This window comes from Brachyhypopomus gauderio, chromosome 12, assembly GCF_052324685.1.
Source record: "Brachyhypopomus gauderio isolate BG-103 chromosome 12, BGAUD_0.2, whole genome shotgun sequence".
NCBI lineage: Eukaryota > Metazoa > Chordata > Actinopteri > Gymnotiformes > Hypopomidae > Brachyhypopomus > Brachyhypopomus gauderio.
In genome coordinates, this window is record NC_135222.1 from 17,322,844 (window position 1) to 17,341,206 (window position 18,363).

General features: G+C 44.1%; 1 protein-coding gene across 1 annotated transcript in view; it reads right to left on the bottom strand.

Annotated features, from left to right (window-relative positions):
• Nucleotides 1-17,438, bottom strand: part of LOC143528424 (spermatogenesis-associated protein 16-like) — a 55,618-nt gene extending 38,180 nt beyond the window's left edge. The window contains exons 1-3 of the mRNA XM_077024133.1: nt 17,404-17,438; nt 11,760-12,231; nt 10,621-10,766 (exon numbers count right to left, since the gene is read on the bottom strand). Of these exons, the coding sequence (XP_076880248.1) occupies nt 10,621-10,766; nt 11,760-12,224 (611 nt within the window). The 5' untranslated portion in view covers nt 12,225-12,231; nt 17,404-17,438. The remainder of the gene's footprint in view (nt 1-10,620; nt 10,767-11,759; nt 12,232-17,403) is intronic.
• Nucleotides 17,439-18,363: the final 925 nt, after the last annotated feature.

The window sequence follows — 18,363 nt, forward strand, 5'->3', positions numbered from 1 at the left end:
GAAAACCTGTGTATCATGTATCAGCTTCACCTTACACTGTCAATGTGAGAATCTGAAATTTCCAGTGTGGTGAAACAAATAGCTGCAAAAGAAAAGTCCTTATCAAATATATGTGTAACAATTACTAGCATCCATTTATTTACAGTTTTGCAGATCTTTTCCAAAATAATGGTATTGAGAGGATCTGATACCATGCCTCCATGGTACAAGTCCCAACATCCTCAGTCCAGGACAGAGACCTCAGACCAGCTGAGGTTGTGCCTTAGTCCTTGTGCTTCCACATTTTTGCTGGGTTGTGTCATTTGTTAAGCTCAAATGGCAAAATAGTGAAATTAGCTAAAGGTTTTCATATCAGTACAACTCTAGGCACATTGTATTCATTTTGTTTCTGCCAGTGTGAGATACCCTTAAACAGCAGTTCATTTTCCAGCACTGTATGACAATACAAAAAAATAGTTAAAGTCTAGTGACCTGAAGCAGCTCAAAGTGTGAGGAGAGTGGCAAAACATAGTGTTCCTGTGCTGGTTTAGCACATAAACTCACTTTAAGATCTTTCCTTATAATAGATTTCAATGGAAATTAAATTGCTTAACATAAAAACTTGTGCTTTATCTGTATTATGGGACCATGCCTTCCACAGTAGATGGTGTTTATTACTTGTGAGCTTTGAGAGAAGGTTTGTGTTTCGAGGTCATTGTGTGTGAAGTCTACATTAATGCACATTAGGCACAATGTCTCTCAGACTTCCACTGTTAGGAAGCAAATGGCAGAGTGTAAACATTAAACTGTAACTTGCCACCCGACCAGCACAGGCTGCAGGGCTAGGCTACCACAGCCAGCACAGGCCGCAGCACTAGGCTACCACAGCCAGCACAGGCCGCAGCGTTAGGCTACCACAGCCAGCACAGGCCGCAGCACTAGGCTACCACAGCCAGCACAGGCCGCAGCACTAGGCTACCACAGCCAGCACAGGCCGCAGCCTTAGGCTACCACAGCCAGCAAGGCCGCAGCGCTAGGCTACCACAGCTAGCACAGGCTGCAGGGCTAGGCTACCACAGCCAACAGTGCTATCAGCAATGCTTCTCCTGTTAGCCTACTACCAGCGACGACTGCACTTAAAGCCCAGCAACGCTGCCACAATCACAACAGTTGCTGCAGCCAATTAATTATTAATTAGTATTAAGAATTATTACTCCTGCCGAAGGTCAAATCAACAAATAAAATATTTTTTCAGGCTTCCACTTTTCTACCAAACAGTTCTTAACAGTATTTCTAAAACATTTATTGACTATGTACTGACAAGAAAAACAAATTGGGTCTCTGTTTTTGAGCAGGCAGTGATACAGGCATGAATGTGAACAAGACAGGCAGTAGCACAAAGAGGCCGAGATGCAGTTGTCCAGCGAGACAGGCAGGTCGTCTCCAGCAGAAGCGGGTCATGCCTCCTCTTCAGTAAGTCCCTGTATCGGGCAGACAGGCATCACGGCCGTCTGAAGCTCCCTCCCTCTTCGTTCAGTACCGGCACCTTGTGTTCCACACACACTCACACCAGCACGCCTGCCTGTGCTGGACTGAACCGGCTGTGCGTTCGGGACATTTCCACATGCTGGATCCAGCTCAGACTATGTAATTGACTGGCTAGCACCTCTTTTCAGAGGGCCAGATGAATCATCATGACTCCTTCAGATGCCATAAGCACAGTGTGAGAAGGGTCAAGGGATGTATTCTACAGGTGTACAGTGCTCACGTCTGCTTTCCTCTGTCCACTGACATAGCAGACTCTCAGTTTGGACAAACAAAATCAGAGCCTACTAAATGCTTAAATGAAAATGTAAATGTAAAAGTGCATATACTGGGACAGAGTGCATTTAAATTATTGAGTTCAGGGTGAGTTCAATGTGAGTTCAATGTGAGTTCAGGGTGAATTCAAGGTGAGCTCAGGGTGTGTTCAGGGTGAATTCAGAGTGAGTTCAGCTCGAACTGGTTATCCCAACCATTCCAGCTGTTCCACTTTCCTCTTTGAGGAGCTTTCCAGGGCACGACCCAGAGTTCCATACTCCTGACTCCACCCACACCACACATTATCACACAGACACAGATCTGATAGGGTGGAACATACTCCTGACTCCACCCACACCACACATTATCACACAGACACAGATCTGATAGGGTGGAACATACTCCTGACTCCACCCACACCACACATTATCACACAGACACAGATCTGATAGGGTGGAACATACTCCTGACTCCACCCACACCACACATTATCACACAGACACAGATCTGATAGGGTGGAACATACTCCTGACTCCACCCACACCACACATTATCACACAGACACAGATCTGATAGGGTGGAACATACTCCTGACTCCACCCACACCACACATTATCACACAGACACAGATCTGATAGGGTGGAACATACTCCTGACTCCACCCACACCACACATTATCACACAGACACAGATCTGATAGGATCAAACCATGTGTTACATTTCCCTTAAATATCATGCAAAGGTACTGTAATTAATAACTGTAATTATTATTTTATTAATGACAATATGATTAATTAAATAAAATAATTATTATAATTATTAAACAGTTATCCTTGAGAGGGCTAATGATATGAGTTGATAATTAGGTTCATTTATCAGGCTAACAAATAACCCACATATGGCAGGAATCGTGCCATGTGAAGTTTTGTATCCTAATTTATTTTTTCCTACAGCTCCAAACATATTTGCAAAGCAAACTCATGAAACCATGTATGATCAAATACAGACCCTAATCTTCATAGACAGCTGTTTGATACAGCTGAACTGGTTCTGTTGGGTGAAGCTGAACTGGTTGGGTGTGATGAAGCTGACCTGGTTCTGTTGGGTGAAGCTGAACTGGTTCTGTTGGGTGAGGCTGAACTGGTTCTGCTGGATGAAGCTGAACTGGTTCTGTTGGGTGAAGCTGAACTGGTTCTGTTGGATTAAGCTGAACTGGTTCTGTTGGGTGAAGCTGAACTGGTTCTGCTGGATGAAGCTGAACTGGTTCTGTTGGGTGAAGCTGAACTGGTTGGGTGTGATGAAGCTGAACTGGTTCTGTTGGGTGAAGCTGAACTGGTTCTGCTGGATGAAGCTGAACTGGTTCTGTTGGGTGAAGCTGAACTGGTTCTGTTGGGTGAAGCTGAACTGGTTGGGTGTGATGAAGCTGAACTGGTTGGGTGTGATGAAGCTGAACTGGTTCTGTTGGGTGAAGCTGAACTGGTTCTGTTGGATTAAGCTGAACTGGTTCTGTTGGGTGAGGCTGAACTGGTTCTGCTGGATGAAGCTGAACTGGTTCTGTTGGGTGAAGCTGAACTGGTTGGGTGTGATGAAGCTGAACTGGTTGGGTGTGATGAAGCTGAACTGGTTCTGTTGGGTGAAGCTGAACTGGTTCTGTTGTTCTGCTGCCTCTCACCACCCCTCTCTTCAAACACTGGTGTGTATTCTATCCATCTTCTTACAGACAGAGCTGTATATCAGAATAAGAGTTTGCAAATGAAATACTGAAAGATTCGTACTGTGATATAAAACAGCCTTGTTAGAAAACAGTCCCCTAGCCCCAACAACAAAGATATGTCACAGAGGGAAGAAAGATTTATCAATGTACCTATGTAAGAAGAATCCTGAAACAACACCAGCTGTATTTATCTGGGCACTGAAACTAGCTAATATGCGAGATTCAGCCCTGCAGTGAAACCCCTACTGAAAAGGAAGAATCTATTCTATTCTATTCTATTCTATTCTATTCTATTCTATCCTATGCTAGATAAAAATTTGGAAAAATAAACATGTGTACCGTCCTAATGAAAAAAGTATTTTTTATTAAAGGTAAAAAAAAAATGAAATAGTACATATTTAAGAAATGTACTGTACTTTATTATGTTGGCAATCACAGATCATTATTCCTGTCCATTTTTACGGTTTCTTGTAAACTTAAAAAAATGTGTATTGTGTTATTTAAATAACATTTAAAGAACATTTTGATCTTTAAACGGTAAAAGTCTTAAGGGTGAATTCATTGGATTTATATTTCCTGGTCGGAAAACGTAAGCGACACGTAGGAGGAGTTGGATTAGATGCAGCTCCGCCCCCTGGACCGACCAAAAGAAACTATGGACGGTGGGAGGAGTTGGATCTAGATCCAGCTCCACCCTCTGGACTTTTGATTCTGCAGCGACGGGTACTTGCCACTACACAGAACCGGACATGTTTCCACTACACAGAACCGAACATGTACCCACTACACAGAACCGCACATGTATCCACTACACAGAACCGCACATGTATCCACTACACACAACCGGACATGTATCCACTACACAGAATCGCACATGTACCCACTACACAGAACCGAACATGTACCCACTACACAGAACCGCACATGTATCCACTACACAGAACCGCACATGTATCCACTACACACAACCGGACATGTATCCACTACACAGAACCGCACATGTACCCACTACACAGAACCGCACATGTATCCACTACACAGAACCGCACATGTATCCACTACACAGAACCGGACATGTATCCACTACACAGAATCGCACATGTACCCACTACACAGAACCGAACATGTATCCACTACACAGAACCGAACATGTACCCACTACACAGAACCGCACATGTACCCACTACAGAACCGCACATGTATCCACTATACAGAACCGCACATGTATCCACTACACAGAACCGCACATGTATCACACAGTGTCATACAAAAAACATAAATGATATATTCATTAACAACTATTCAGGCTTAACCACATTAAATTCTACATGCATCCCCCGAAAATGAAAGCCCCTCCCATCTGCTCAGAGCCCCTCCCCCTACTCCTACTGGCTCCACACCTCATTGGACAGGATTGTGCACTATATTGTTTCTCCTCACTAGCAACATTCTAAACCTTCAATAAAATGATGTGTGGAAAATTATGTAAATTAGCAAAAAACAAAAATGGTTAAAATCATATTATCAATCTGGCACATATAAATATTAAACATGTACATACAAGCAAAACTTGTATTATAGAGTTTTATAATACGTATATGTATATGTATTATACAACTGATTATAGAATAAAGATAACAGTACAGTATAAGTAACTAAGTATATAGTTTCTTTCTAGGATACACATTTATATAGACACATTATGTTGGTATGATTTTTCTGTTTGTTTATTCATTTATTTAAATTATCTTAAATATTATTTATTATTATTCATAAGTCATGTGAGTAAAGCATTATAAATTTAATTAATGAGGGAGATAGAGAGAGATCGAGAGAGATGGAGAGAGAGGGGGAAAGGGAGACAGAGAAGAGAGAGAGGAACACTGTGATGGAAACACCATGATGGATGCACCGTGATGACTGTGTGGCTGAAAGCCCTTTGCTACCAGAAAAGTTCTATGTGAACGACTCTGTCAAGTTCCAGGCTGATGGGTACAGAGTTGATATACAAACTCCATCCTCCAGAAACGACAGGGCTGCCAGCCCCACCCTGACCTCTCAGTGAGGGGACCACAGCCCTGGAGCCCAGCAAAACCAGTGGATTCTAGACCAGCACCACCACGCCGCTGTCTACACGCAGGGTGTCAGTACCACCACACCAAGAACAGCAGTGAGAGATGCAGAACTCCACGCATCAGTGCGGTACCATGGTCATGTGACCAGAGGTTATTCCATCAACAGCTTGTGGTATTTGGGGGCATATGGGAAACATGGAGTGTCCATTGTGTGTGAACTCTTCCCCAGCCTTTACAGCTCACGCACCCAGAGCCTTCAATAGATCTTGGCCTTCAGCGGACAGCCCATCTGAGCACAAGTAATTAAATTGGCCTTTGGGGTCACGTTTGGAGAAGTCTGACATGGTTAAAGGCTAATATTTCTACATATTTCTTGAAGATCTTCAAAATGAAATAAAAAACAACAAAGACAGAACTTGCATGAAGCAGGTATTTATAAAGACACCATCAAATGTTAAAAGGTTACCTATGATCTACAGATTAGGCACTCAAGTTAAAACCCAGTTCTCTGAACATTCACGGTGCCCACTAGTGGCTACTAATATAACACTGACATGTGGGATTCTTGTCTTATATGTGGCACAATTTTTTTGTGTATTATTTAAAATTTTTCATTGTATCTACCCCTTTAGTTATTTCCCACAATGCTAGGAATGTGAACTCTCTCTGACTGCCTGAATGGCTTGTAAATTGTTCCTAAGCTTTTGTTTGTGTGTGTGTTCAAAAACCCTCACACCACAGCATGTATGACTGGTTTGACATTGAACTCTCCATTTAGCTGAAGGTTCTCATCAAGTTACAGGTAACGAATGATATTTCCCTCAGGTCCCATCTGACTCCATTACATGCCGCCTGATAAATAAAGCGTTTCCTCTGTTTTCAAAATGGCGAGCCGTTTGTGATAGACCAAGGTTCATATTCTTTATTTCTCTCTCTTTATGAGTCCATTTGGAGTGTTCTAGGTCTGCCATTTCATGCTTAATGTTCACAGCCTGCTTGGGTTTCCAAGGGCGACGTGGACATTACAATCCCTTTTCTCCCTTGCCTGGAAGAGGCAGCGTAAAGCAGACAGACAGAGCCACTGCAGGGTGTCTCATGGCCCAGGATGAGTGTCTCATGGCCTAGGACAAGTGTCTCATAGCCCGGGACATGTGTCTCATGGGCCAGGACATGTGTTTCATGGCTGAGGACAAGTGTCTCATGGCCCAGGACGTGTATCTCATGGTCCAGGACATGTGTTTTATGGCCTAGGACAAGTGTCTCACGGGCTGAGCCCTTTTATTCCTCAGCCTAGCACAACAAACTGCCCTTTAACCCAAACCACAATGCTTGACAGGCCATTGTTAAGGCATTTCACTGCACACAGCTCATCCCTGTGCTCTCCCACAGAGCTCTGAATAATCCTAATAATCACTGTTAATCACAGTTAATGCATCTGCTTCACACTATAATTGAAGACAACCAGAATCAGTACTGTTATTATCAAAATCATACATCCTGGCTATCTGGCAATGTGTCTTAGCACATTACCTATCTGAAACATATTTACCATTACTGTCCATAACCCATAATGAACTCCAGTTTAGCACCAGAGGAACCTTTTCAAAGGTCAGAGCTGGTCAGAGTGAGTGCTGGTGAGACACACACCCTCTCTCTTCTCTCCCTATGGCACTACAGAGGACACCTGGGCCAGGGCCAAGAGCCAGAGCAGGTGCTGATAACCGGTCAGCTAGTGGACATCAGTGGTCACCTCTGCACCTCTAATCACGCACACCTTACGCACCTTCTCCTTCTACACTGTGGGTTAAAAGTATCTTGCTCAGGGACATCCCCATCTATCACTTAACATCACATGACCAGAGCGCTGTGTTTCTGCAGAATGCTGTTGAATAAAGATATATGGTGAAGCCATGGGATCCATTCCCAGTGTGCATTTCACCCTGCAACATTGACAAATGACAATGGGCATTTCACTCCTTGCCTTTTATCTGTGGTCACTGTGCTACTGTTCCGGTCACTCTGACCATTCAATTCAGTGGTGTGGAACACACCCCAGTAGTGTAGAACACACCCAAGTAGTGTAGAACACACCTGGTAGTGTAGAACACACCCCGAGTTGTGTAAAGCACACCCAGTAGTGTAGAACACACCCCCAGTAGTGTAGAACACCTCCAGTAGTGTAGAACACACCCAAGTAGTGTAGAAGACACATGGTAGTGTAGAACACACCCTGAGTTGTGTAAAACACCCCCAGTAGTGTAGAACACCCCCAGTAGTGTAGAACACATCCAGTAGTGTAGAACATCGCCAGTAGTGTAGAACACCCCCAGTAGTGTAGAACACATCCAGTAGTGTAGAACACCCCCAGTAGTGTAGAACACATCCAGTAGTGTAGAACACATCCAGTAGTGTGGAACACCCCAGTAGTGTAGAACACCCCCAGTAGTGTAGAACACATCCAGTAGTGTAGAACACCCCCAGTAGTGTAGAACACATCCAGTAGTGTAGAACACCCCCAGTAGTGTAGAACACATCCAGTAGTGTAGAACACCCCCAGTAGTGTAGAACACATCCAGTAGTGTAGAACAACCCCAGTAGTGTAGAACACGCCCAGTAGTGTAGAACACCCCCAGTAGTGTAGAACACATCCAGTAGTGTAGAACAACCCCAGTAGTGTAGAACACCCCCAGTAGTGTAGAACACATCCGGTAGTGTAGAACACATCCAGTAGTGTAGAACACACCCCAAGTAGTGTAGAACACACCCCCAAAAGTGGGGAACACACCCCCAAAAGTGTGGAACACCCCAGTAGTGTAGAACACATCCAGTAGTGTAGAACACATCCAGTAGTGTAGAACACCCCCAGTAGTGTAGAACACATCCAGTAGTGTAGAACACACCCTGAGTTGTGTAAAACACCCCCAGTAGTGTAGAACACATCCAGTAGTGTAGAACACCCCCAGTAGTGTAGAACACATCCAGTAGTGTAGAACACCCCAGTAGTGTAGAACACATCCAGTAGTGTAGAACACCCCCAGTAGTGTAGAACACCCCCAGTAGTGTAGAACACATCCAGTAGTGTAGAACACCCCCAGTAGTGTAGAACACATCCAGTAGTGTAGAACACCCCCAGTAGTGTAGAACACATCCAGTAGTGTAGAACAACCCCAGTAGTGTAGAACACATCCAGTAGTGTAGAACAACCCCAGTAGTGTAGAACACGCCCAGTAGTGTAGAACACCCCCAGTAGTGTAGAACACATCCAGTAGTGTAGAACAACCCCAGTAGTGTAGAACACCCCCAGTAGTGTAGAACACATCCGGTAGTGTAGAACACATCCAGTAGTGTAGAACACACCCCAAGTAGTGTAGAACACACCCCCAAAAGTGGGGAACACACCCCCAAAAGTGTGGAACACCCCAGTAGTGTAGAACACATCCAGTAGTGTAGAACACATCCAGTAGTGTAGAACACCCCCAGTAGTGTAGAACACATCCAGTAGTGTAGAACACACCCTGAGTTGTGTAAAACACCCCCAGTAGTGTAGAACACATCCAGTAGTGTAGAACAACCCCAGTAGTGTAGAACACCCCCAGTAGTGTAGAACACATCCAGTAGTGTAGAACACCCCCAGTAGTGTAGAACACACCCAGTAGTGTAGAACACCCCCAGTAGTGTAGAATACATCCAGTAGTGTAGAACACCCCCAGTAGTGTAGAACACACCCAGTAGTGTAGAACACCCCCAGTAGTGTAGAATACATCCAGTAGTGTAGAACACCCCCAGTAGTGTAGAACACATCCAGTAGTGTAGAACACCCCCAGTAGTGTAGAACACATCCAGTAGTGTAGAACACATCCAGTAGTGTAGAACACATCCAGTAGTGTAGAACACCCCCAGTAGTGTAGAACACATCCAGTAGTGTAGAACACATCCAGTAGTGTAGAACACACCCAGTAGTGTAGAACACATCCAGTAGTGTAGAACACCCCCAGTAGTGTAGAACACATCCAGTAGTGTAGAACACCCCCAGTAGTGTAGAACACATCCAGTAGTGTAGAACACCCCCAGTAGTGTAGAACACATCCAGTAGTGTAGAACACCCCCAGTAGTGTAGAACACACCCAGTAGTGTAGAACACATCCAGTAGTGTAGAACACCCCCAGTAGTGTAGAACACATCCAGTAGTGTAGAACACCCCCAGTAGTGTAGAACACATCCAGTAGTGTAGAACAACCCCAGTAGTGTAGAACACCCCGAGTTGTGTAGAACACACCCAGTAGTGTAGAACACCCCCAGTAGTGTAGAACACATCCAGTAGTGTAGAACACCCCCAGTAGTGTAGAACACATCCAGTAGTGTAGAACAACCCCAGTAGTGTAGAACACCCCGAGTTGTGTAGAACACATCCAGTAGTGTAGAACACCCCCAGTAGTGTAGAACACACCCAGTAGTGTAGAACACATCCAGTAGTGTAGAACACCCCCAGTAGTGTAGAACACATCCAGTAGTGTAGAACACATCCAGTAGTGTAGAACACCCCCAGTAGTGTAGAACACATCCAGTAGTGTAGAACACCCCCAGTAGTGTAGAACACACCCAGTAGTGTAGAACACATCCAGTAGTGTAGAACACCCCCAGTAGTGTAGAACACCCCCAGTAGTGTAGAACACACCCAGTAGTGTAGAACACATCCAGTAGTGTAGAACACCCCCAGTAGTGTAGAACACCCCCAGTAGTGTAGAACACATCCAGTAGTGTAGAACACCCCCAGTAGTGTAGAACACATCCAGTAGTGTAGAACACACCCAGTAGTGTAGAACACATCCAGTAGTGTAGAACACCCCCAGTAGTGTAGAACACATCCAGTAGTGTAGAACACCCCCAGTAGTGTAGAACACATCCAGTAGTGTAGAACACCCCCAGTAGTGTAGAACACACCCAGTAGTGTAGAACACATCCAGTAGTGTAGAACACATCCAGTAGTGTAGAAAACCCCCAGTAGTGTAGAACACACCCAGTAGTGTAGAACACCCCCAGTAGTGTAGTTACCTAAGCGAATGCTGCAGGGCGGTGGTGGGCTTCTTCATTCGTAGGTAGCAAGCAGCAAGTCTGGACTCGATGAAGCTGACAGCTTTGGTAACGTCTTCATAATCAGCACTAACCAGATCCCCAAACACAGCACCTCTGGAGCAGAGCTAGGAGAGGTAGGAGGACACAGAGGAGATCAGAGACACAGAACAGAGAGGAGATCAGAGACACAAGACAGAGAGATCTGAGACACAGGACAGAGAGGAGATCTGAGACTCAGGACTCAGATCAGAGGAGAACTGAGACACGGAACAGAGAGAGACATTCTGCCTTTTAAATCACATGGTGCTACTGCTGGACTTAGTGTAGCCTCTCTACACACTTTTTGGTTTTTGTTACTTAAAATACACCATTAAGACAAACATCTAAATATCTGCTTAATATTTTCAATTTTCAATTAATATTTGTTCAATTTTTCAGATGAAATGCATGATTCGGGTGAACACATGAAATTCTCAATATATTATTTTAATTTTCAACATATTTATTTTATTTCATTACATATTTGGTATTGGGAGATGTGTACATAAAAATTTGGAGGTCAAAATTGTGATGTGCTGTAAACAAAGAAAAAAAAAGAAAAAATGGCTTTACCTTGAAGCCTGTACATGCTTAATTAAAACTCAGAACCACTTCACCTATCCACCGAGTGTAGATATTGGGCTTTACGCTGGGCACCATGATGTCTGGGTGTGCTGAAAGGTTTCGTCTCACATAACGGGGAAACAGTCCTTGTCTTTTCAGAAGCTTTTGATTCATTACAGAACAGCCGTGTGGTGTATTCTACACGTCCAGGGGCCGTAAGGAAAGGAAACCGGAGCTGCTCTTAAGATAAAGCACTCCACTTAAACTAACGCCACACGAGGGTTGATGGAAAATTAGACTCGGTGACTTTAAAACCGGTTTAAACCTGTTTATAACGTGGGCCTGATAAGCTACGTCGATACTCAGCCTGCGCCGCCTCAGCGGCCACACGCCTTTATCCAGGGGGGGAGTGAATAAAACGAACGAATAATTCATTCATTTACAAAGAGCATAAAAAGAGTGAAATAAACATAGGAGACCCCGGCCTCCAGGAGGTGTAAATACACTGCGGGTACCTGGAGAGCGGCGGTAAAACGAACGGCCGCGAGTGCGTATTTCTTCCGCCGGTAGCAGGCGTCTGCATCCTGCAGCGCTGCGCGGAGCCATTCGTCAATTTCAGGCGGAGTAGGTGCGCTCGCAGGGCCCACTGTTTCACCGCCCTGACACTTTAACGGGGAGGCGGGGGAGGCCAGGCTCTCCCTCAGCTGCTGCGCAGTGTCCTGCTCCTCACCGTACACCAACTTCGTCTCTGCGTCCAAAAGGCTTTTTCTGTCTGTCCTGTCGGTTCTGATTCCTGTGGCAGACGTCAGTCTGGGCCTCGTCTCTCCCCTGTCTCTCCTCTTGCTTTTGCTAGAGCGCCTGCTCCGTAGTGCCGGTGGTGGGGTGACGGCAGACGGGTCGGCTGCCTGTCTCGTGCCTGGACCGGGCCCTGTGATCTGTGCAGGCCTCTCCAGATCATGACCTCCATTAGGATTTTCCATCACGTGCCTGAAAGAGAAAGTGGACTTCACAGAAACAAGAAGCACTAAGAGGCCCGGCTGTCTCTGTCCGCCCTCAAGGACGTGTTCCTGTGGGGAGCGCTCGGCCCGTGATGGACGGTGTAGGGGAGGCCGGTGGGCTGCTGATCTGCTGACAGATCACCTGCCGTCTGCCTTTCTACACCTGTAGGCAAGGCAGCTTGGTGTTTGTAGGTGGCCAGTGGACATTTCAAACCAACAGTTTTAAATCATTTGACGCCAGTGTACATGTTCAGTAAAGTGGGTGGTGAGTGGATGTTTAAGACTAATATTTGGATTGCTGATAATGGCACGGTGCAGTTGTGATGGGGGCTGAGTGTCCCCCACCCCTAGGGAGACACCCCTAGGGAGATCCATGGCAGCTTTAGCTCAGTAATGCAGTGGCACTCAGTGCTGCTTCATTTGGGCTTTGCAGACAGGTTTGAAGAAAGGTCAGAGTAATATACAAGCCTGTCTCGGGCTCTTAGATGTTAGACCCACTTTCAATGAGCTGCACTAGATGCAGCACGCTTAAAGAATATAACACGTACAGGCCATAACGCATAAATCATCTTAAAAGGTGAGAATTTAAGCCTATAGATGTAGCCCATTAAATGACTAGATCTATTATATGCTTAAAGCACCTCCACACAGACAACAGACCCTAACCCTATCAGGCAGGACGTTTCCAGTCAGCGAGGTCTCCATGAAGAACAGGGTTATTTCAAAGCAGGTAACGAGCGGGCCACGTTGTTTGTCGCACTGCTCCTGCAAACAGGGAGAGAGACTACTCCCTTGTAAGATTTATGAGCAGGATCAGCAGATAAACCACAATGCTAAACTTTCTCATTCTTTCAGTAACTACTCCGGCTACTTTTTTATTCATTAACCATGAATATATAAAGCACAGCCAGAAGCGCCCGCGCATGGGCAGGGGAGATGCAGAGACAAGGTGAGCAATACTCCAGGCAAACACAGCAAACACATTGTTGCTGCGCACAGGGGTGCGCAGATGTGCACGCGGCCTGTATCAAATCTGCGTCATTATTCTGCATGGACGGTACTGACACAACAAACAACCCGACAGTTCACAAAACAACAATACGTGCATAACTGTGGACTGCTGAGTGATGGCTTCTTCCTGGCTAAAGAGCGGGCTAATCGAATCTAGGTACACTTGACTGCATGTAAATCATGCTGGCAGCACAAATGCAGATATAGGTAGGCTAGCGTTAACGGCTTCTTTGTTGCAAGAGTTTTCTGTCTGAAACGTTACATGTTTTACGTTTGAGGTGGTATGGTTGTATTATACCAGTGCTTACCTGTCGCTTGCTTGTAAAGCTGTAAAGACGTACAAGTAGCTCGCATTCGAAAAATAACATTCTAATAACACATTCGAATAATATTACGCAAAAGGTGCATTTCTGAAACTTCGTCGTATTTATAAGCCAGGTAGCATCCTTTAAAAATTCTTTAAAAACTTTTTAATGCATTTGCTGTATTATTTATAATATCTCCCTCGTTCTACCTGTGTGTGTGTGGCGCTGCAGTGTGCAGACGCGGCTACATTATGAGTGTGTATATGTGCTAAGATTGCCCAACGTGCTTTGCCCTGTTATACAAAACGACAAGTTCTGCACCAAATGTGCTCTTTCTTTATTTTGAAAGAAAACAAAGAAGTCAACAATTACAATTACACAATTTCAGGGTGTTGGAAAAGATTACTTTGCATATTTTCATATTTATGAATCTAAATCTAAATATAATTTACATTATTTGTATTTGTATGTATCTGAATGACTGTGGTGCTGTGTGCGTGTGGGTATGAGATCTATGAGATGTTATATGATGAATTAAGCGTTTTGTGAGCTATTGTTTGATCAAACACCAATTCCTTGCATGTGCAAACATACCTATTCAATAAATAATCATTCTTATTCTAGTAGTTCTGCACTAGAAAAGCAATGGTTTTCTTCAGTTCATCAATTTCCTTAAAAAACCTCAATGAAAACTGTTTTTAAAACCTTTTAAGATAGAATGAATTCATTATTGTCTACTGTTGTTGCCTGAGCAAAACACTTAGCAACAGAAGGTTTTTGCCCAAAATGTCAACCTTGTCCAAAACATGAATACCTTGTGAACACCAACAAATGCCTCATTAAGAAGAAAGACATCTCCTTTGTCGACCCTGACTCACGGGGTCTGGCTTCTATTGTTGTATTGTGATAAGTTCAGTCTCTGTGTGGTTGAGTATGTGAACAGTGTGTGTTTGTGAAGAGTGTGTGTTAGTGAAGTGTGGTAGTGAAACGTGTGTGGTAGAGAAGAGTTTGTATTCAGTGTGTGGTAATGAAGATTGTGAGTGTTGGCCCTTGTGCATTTTGGCACCACAAAAAAAAAAAAATTAAAAATTTAATGATTTATTGATAAGTAGATCATTTTAACAGAGATTAATTTTAGTCTCAACTCATAAATCTCACATTCTTTTACATAGTCATTAAGCCTCTACCAAGATTAGACGCATCACCCTCAGATTGCATCACCCTCACACCACATCGCCCTCAGAACGCAAGTTAAACTAAAGTTAATTAAACTGATTTAATGTTTACTAACTAATCATCAACAACAGGATAAGACACTGAAATGAGAAAATGGGATGAGATTTCATATGTATCGAATTAAAAGAGACTGAGCTAGAACAAAAAGAAAATGAACATCAGAACTGAACAAAATAAAAGCAGATGAAACGACCTGCAGGGAGAAAGGGGTTAGTAGTGACTATTAATAATGATTCTTCTGCAAAAATAGATACTCCTCTAACTTGATTCTGATGCACAAGACTCCCAGTTACCCAACTGGTGTCAGCCAGTGTCCATATGAAGGACGTTATTGTGTCTTACTTGGTTTTAGTTCAAACTGTGCAATCCACAATTAATATTACATATTGGTAGTTCTCGTGAATCAATACAAAAATCAGTATGATGGTGTCCTTGAGATGTGTATGGACAGTGTTGTCATCCAGTCTGTAATGGAATTGTGGAAACGTGTTTAAATGTGCGTTGGTAGCTGACCCCAGTCGTGGCCCACATTGTGATACATTTGTTCAGTCAGTTGGTTCAAAGGAGAGAGGGGAGCTGTACCAGTGGATATGCAGCCGTGTGCCCTGTCCATGAGTTCTTCCTGGTAATGGTGCAAATAACAGACCAGATACTACCAGTATTGTCCTGTTGATTATACACCGAGTCCCATAGAGTGGGAGGGAAATGTTCATTTACAGTAAAAGGAACCTTTTTATCCAACAAAGGAAAAGTCAGCTGCTACAACCTGGACAATCATGAAGGCCTGCAAAGTTTTATGGATCTGGATAGGTCTGAAGGGTCTGGGAGGTCTATGCAGGTCTGGACAGGTCTGAAACATCTGGACGGGTCTATGTGCGTCTGGACAGGTCTGGGCAAGTCTGAAGGGTATGTACGGGTCTGGGCAGGTCTGTGCATGTTTGAGGGGTCTTGTCAGGTCTGTACGGGTCTGGGCAGGTCTGTACATGTTTATGGGGTCTGGGCAGGTCTGTATGGGTCTGATTGGAGCAGCTGCTGGAGACCACACACTCACACCCTGCAGACCTGCACTCAGGAACACACTGTGGCACTGTGGTCACCACTCTTGGTGAATTAGCATAATAGTTTACGTTTTCCAATATATTTTAAGTGCAGTGTGCAGGATTGGTAGCATTTGTTCACAGCTGCCCAGTGGCAATGCTGATGCTTCAGTTTCTGCATCTTAGACATGCACACATACCCGCATGCGCACGCACGCCCCGTGCATACACATGTGCTCACACACACACACACACACACACACACACACACACACACACACACACACACACACACACACACACACACACACACCCTCATACACATGCTACAAAGCAGCACCTTTCAATTTATTGTCTACTCAAGCACCTCACTCTGGACTTTCTTCTGCGCCTCAGCTGAACAGTGCCAGTGCAAGTGGACCCGGACAATCATGGGAGAACCGCACACACAGCGATTTTGTGTTGCATATTGTTTCTCTCTGATGCATACAAATAGCTGTTTATTTCACCCTTCACGTACCACTCCTTTTCATGCCAGACTCTGCTGCCACTACACAAAGTGAAAAGACCCAAGTTATTAGCACTCCGTCAGATGATCCCCTGGCAGTAAACACCCCAGTGTGAGTAGCACCAAGCATGCTCACGTGAAACACTCTCACACTCTCCCCACATCACCCCTTCAGCACCCGGTGTGTCTTTCTCAGGGAAGTTGATGCAGTTAAAAGCACTATTGTGTCACACTCTTTAAAGAAGGGCACGGCTGTACTCGTGCACGTTTTTGTACAGGTTGCCTTAATGAATGCTTCCTTTCTGTGCTATTAATGAGACACTTCATCCATATTCGGCCCGGTTAAGCAGGACCTTGAGAGGGTGTTTACTCTCGGCCGGTTCAAAGTGAACACGGAATAGGAAATGGACCTTGTGCAAAGCATGAATAAACAGATTCTTCCTTGCATCGTGTTTGATAGGAAAGAGGCTCAAAGGAAATGATCAATGCATATATTACTACAAAAGGATGTTTTGTGCGTGTGAGAGAGAAGCGTGTGTGTGAGAGAAGTGGAACATGTTGAGGTCAGGATCTCGGTGACAGTGACATGGGTGTTTTTTGTGCATACTCACGCATTAAAGGAGATAAGACAAATATGTAGAGGCTACATTTGTCTAAATGATAGAAGATTTTAGTAAACAAAATGTTAGTAAAACTAAGAACATGTTAGTAAAACTAAGAACATTTTAGTAAAACGTACGTAATGTTAGTAAAACGTACGTAATGTTAGTAAAACGTACGTAATGTTAGTAAAACGTAGGTTATGGCTTCATTAAGCCCTGTGTAAGCATTTACAGGCTCAGTATTCTGCTCTGCTCTCCCAGTGTTGCCACAACAATTGTGATTTGCAGAACAAATGTTATGATTCCACTGTTCTATAGTGTTCAGTGGTGTGTTGTGTAGTCAGTCACCCTCTGGTTCCATATGGACGGCTTTAGAATAATCTGGGAGAAAAGGACTCCTTGGGCCAAGCAAAATGGCACATAATACTACAGTATCTTTATGGAGTCCATGTCATTATTTACCTGTGTGTGAGATAAGGGAACAGGCGTGAGTCTTCACAAACGAAGGTGAACGCAGGTCAAGCCAGAGGCAGAGGGGGAAAACAAGCAAGGGTCAAAATCCAGGAAAAAAGCTAAAAAAAAAAACTCACCATGAAGTAGTGCTGAGATACAGCGAATGACACAAAAGGACACAGAACTGGGATCATAGGAGTGCTCAGTATGAGAGTACAGGGGGAGGGGCTCAATTTGAAGCATCATCATTGGGCTGGGGATCAGGCTGGGGATTGTGGGTAGTGTAGTTTAGCAGGTAGGTTGCAACAATGGGAGTTCCATTAATATAACCATCTTATTGGTAAAATGTAATTAGCCTAAATCTCATGCTCACTAGTTTCAGCTGTTCTCCTGGGCCTTGCATTCAGGAAGAAATCAAGTCTGTTATTTCTCTCGTGTCCAAATATCTGCCCTGGGTGTCTGGGTCCTGTCTTCCATGACTAATCGTGCGGCTCGAGACATTTTCATCAACTTGAGCTTTGAAAATGGCCCCTCAGCTAACACTATTGTAACAAGCAGAAGTTTGAAAAAGCATCAGGAGTTAATAATGAATTACAGTAATGATGATGACTGAAATAATGCTGATCTGGATGAAGAGTCAGGGAACAGCCAACTTGTCACCTTTTCTCAGAACAAGTTAGAAAACTTCTCTAGACACCAAATTAAATTTCCACAAATAACACCATAGTCAGGTTTGAGAGTTGGAGATGTTGATTACGTGGCTAATTACGATTTCACGTATTTCAGCAAATAGCTTAATTGGATGTGAATAATGTGGAAAACCGATGGTGTAAGATGGCTTACATTCAGATAGAGGCTAAATGTCATGCAAAAATGATGCAGTCTTATTATTCTGAAATTATGCGTCAGTGACCTGGGAAATGTAGAGGGCTTGTATGTGACCTCAAAGTAGTGCTGCTGCTCAGAGAC